This window comes from Crocodylus porosus, unplaced genomic scaffold, assembly GCF_001723895.1.
Source record: "Crocodylus porosus isolate Cpor-Errol unplaced genomic scaffold, CroPor_comp1, whole genome shotgun sequence".
NCBI classification, from domain to species: Eukaryota; Metazoa; Chordata; order Crocodylia; family Crocodylidae; genus Crocodylus; species Crocodylus porosus.
Window position 1 is genome coordinate 293,930 of NW_017728900.1, and position 3,176 is coordinate 297,105.

Consider the following 3,176-nt stretch of genomic DNA (forward strand, 5'->3'; position numbering starts at 1 on the left):
CGTGCACCTGATCCAGCCGGTGGGCACCTCCCCAGCCTGTCAATGAGGATGTCAGTGGGAACAATGATCTCTGGAAGGGGGTGAGCAGGGCAGCCCCTGCTCTTGTTCTGCCCACCATGACAAAGCACACATGGTGCTGTGTGTGCACACAGGCCCCCGGCCTGGCCTCAGGCCTCTGTTCCTGGCTGGGGTATGTCTCACCTCAAGTGGCTGCAAGGAAGCCACTACCCTTTGCTCTTGGCCATGTCCACCTAGATGGATTAACACACTCTGTTAATAGTTCATTCGCTGGGATCAGAGGCTGCAGCAGCTCAGAGGCAGAGACCCAGGGGGCAGGACCAGCCACTGTGAGGTAGAGTGCTCTCCACAGACACTTTATCGCCACTGTGCTGCCCAGGGTCTCCCCTGCCCTGGGACAGAGACTTCGCAGGTGAGTAGGAACCCCTTGCCCTGCCCAGAGCAGCCTCAACACTGCTGGGGACCAGCAGCTGATGGGCTGTACACAGGTTATTGCAGGGGCTCCCCATGGGCTTCTCTGAAGTCTGGAGGGGGTGACATCCTGAGTGACTCTCTGGGGGGGACAGGGACAGTGCTAGGAAGTTCATGGTGTCTCCCTTCCCCCAGGTGCCTGCACTGTTCCCATTGGAGGCTGTAAGGGCCCAATCCAGCCAGCGATGCTGCTCCTTAGCTGTTCCTCCAAGCTGCTGCTGCTGGAAGGGGCATTGCGGCGAGGACTGCCTGAGACACTACCGGTGAGGCTGGGCTGCCCCGTCCCTGAAAGCCTGAGTGACAGCCCCCCTCACACCCCGCCCAGGACAGTACAAGAGGGGGCCCTCCATCAGCCCTGGGGGGCAGAGCAGGCAGTGGGCTGGGAGGCTGAGCCGTCCCCAAGGGTGTGGGGCCACAGCTGCTCCGTGCCTGCCCTGGTGCTAGGTGCTGCCCCCCTCCCTGTTGCTTTCCAAAGTGCGAGCTCAGCACAAAAGCCTGCTGCTTCCCCACTGCAGACAGCAGGATCTATCCAATGGCAGCACAGGCCGGCTCCGAGTGTGACATGAGCTTTGTGCCCTGTTGCAAAGGTCTGGAGAGGCTCCAGGTGATGGGTGGGGCCTGGCCTGAGCTGGAAGGGAAGAGAAAGGGTTAATTGCGCTCTGGGTCAGGGGACCTGGCTGGGGAGGGCCCCTTCCCCCAGGCCTCCCTCTCTTCCCCCACTGAAGAAGGAAAGCGGGGCCCACTTCCCTGTGCGCTGGTCTCCCCAGGTTCAGCCAATTCTTCCCTCCAAAGTGACTTCCCATCCCTGGCTCTAATTCCGCTCCCATCCTGGCCCCCTCCATGGCTCTGAGCCATCTCTGCATCTCTGCAGGTCTATGGTGCCGTGATGCACATCAACCGTGGGAACCCGGCTGGCCATGAGGTGCTGGTGGATTCGTGGCCGGAGTTCAAGGTTGTGCTCTCGCGGCCACGCAGAGAGGTGGGGCCTGTTTCTGCCCCTCCTGCCATCTCTGCTCCCCATGCCTCTTCCCTCCCCTCCCCATGGGCCTCTGCACTCAGGGCTCCCCCATGCCCCTGACCTAGTAAGAGGGTTCGGACAGTCTGGGGCACTGCCCAGTGCTCTGTTGCCCGCTGCAGGTGGTACCTGACCCTGGCGACTACTACACCAACCTGCAGGCAGCCTTCTGCCAGGAAGATGGGGCCTGGCAGGCACTGCTAGAGACGACTGATGCAGTGGACTGGAGCCGGGCCTTCCAGCTACAGAGTAAGTCGCCACCCACTCCATGCCCTGGGCGACCCTCTGGGGCAGTGGTGCTGCCCTGTGCCCTCAGCTCCTTGCAACTTTGTGGAGGAGCAGTGGATGAGGATACAGGTTCTGGGTGCTGCTAGGGTGGGGAGCGTGGGTTTAGGTGGCTGGTTACAGAGCAGAGCTTGCCAGCTGTGCAGCATGGAGGGGTGCGGTGTGCAGATGTGGATGCGGCAGGGTAGGATTGGGGGCAGGGGATACAGAACATGAACCTGGGGCTATAGATCACATGGGGAGCACATTACATGGGTTGGGCCTGAATAGGTCCCCTGAGGGCTGGGCCAGGCCTAGCGGGCTGTGGGGAGCGGGGTGGAGGGGCATTGACTCCTTGTCCTGGGACATGGCCCCCTCTATATACACAGGCAGGATTCAGGTCCCTGCTCCTCTCACCATGTTGCCACCCCCAACAGGCTTCCAGAACGGGGTGTACGAGGCTATCAGGGACATGGCCAAGGCCAAGGACATCCACCTAGATTTGTTTCAGTATGTGATGCTGCTGCACCCAGACCCACCCGCCATGCCCCACTTCCGGTTAGTGCCTGGTGGGGGCAGGGTACAGGCAGGATGAAAGCGGCCCCAAGACTTGCAGACGGTGATGGACGGGGCAGGCGGGGACCTCACAGCCACACCCTTACGTGGCACCTTGCAGTCAGGGGTTCCCAGCCTGGGTCTGTCCCAGGCTGCCCCATGCCAGAAGCTGGGGGAGGGCATGGGGGTTGGTTCTCCTCCCCCCTGCCCCTCCCAACACCTGTCCCCTGTGGCTGTGTTGCAGGCTGGAGGAGGGGCTGACGCTTGCCCCCGTGCCCCCCTCCCACGCTGCATTGCTCAACAATGTCTGGGACTTTGGGGGCAACTTGAGGAGCCTGCGCTACCTGGAGATGCTGACTCGGTGCTTCCCTAGCGCCTGCTTGCTGGGCCCTGATGGGCACCCTGTCTCCTGGTCCCTCACCGACCCTCTTGCCTGCCTGTCCCATGGCTACACCCTCCCTGCTTATCGTGGGCAGCACTACCAGGGCACGGTGCTAGGGGCACTGGTGGGGCAGCTCCATGCCCAGGGCTTCCCCGCCTTCTGTGGGGTGCTGCCCGAGAACAAGCCATCCCTGGGTGCCCTGCACCGCCTCGGCTTCTGCAGCCAGCCTGGGGTCTTATACATGATGGTTCTGAAACCAGACCCCACCGCGGCACCCGGGCACTAGCAGGAGCCCACAGCACAGAGCTATGTGCCTGGTTCTGGGGCCCAGAGCCTGACTTTCCGGGTAGAAATGAGTGAGGTGCTTGGCTGGGGTGGGCAGGGGGGTGATGAATGGGGCAAGGGGTACCAGGAAAGGGCTGGTCTGGGCAGGTGTGACTGGAGCTGGGGAGACTGTGAGATGGCAGTAGA

General features: G+C 62.3%; 1 protein-coding gene across 1 annotated transcript; it reads left to right on the top strand.

The window, feature by feature from the left end:
- The first annotated feature begins 363 nt into the window (after positions 1–363).
- Positions 364–3,170, top strand: LOC109324614 (glycine N-acyltransferase-like protein 3). Its single transcript, XM_019556641.1, has 6 exons — positions 364–430; positions 625–752; positions 1,361–1,468; positions 1,627–1,753; positions 2,206–2,326; positions 2,568–3,170. Exons 2-6 carry the CDS (start codon positions 675–677, stop codon positions 2,989–2,991), a joined length of 858 nt encoding a protein of 285 aa, XP_019412186.1. The 5' UTR covers positions 364–430; positions 625–674; the 3' UTR covers positions 2,992–3,170.
- Positions 3,171–3,176: the final 6 nt, after the last annotated feature.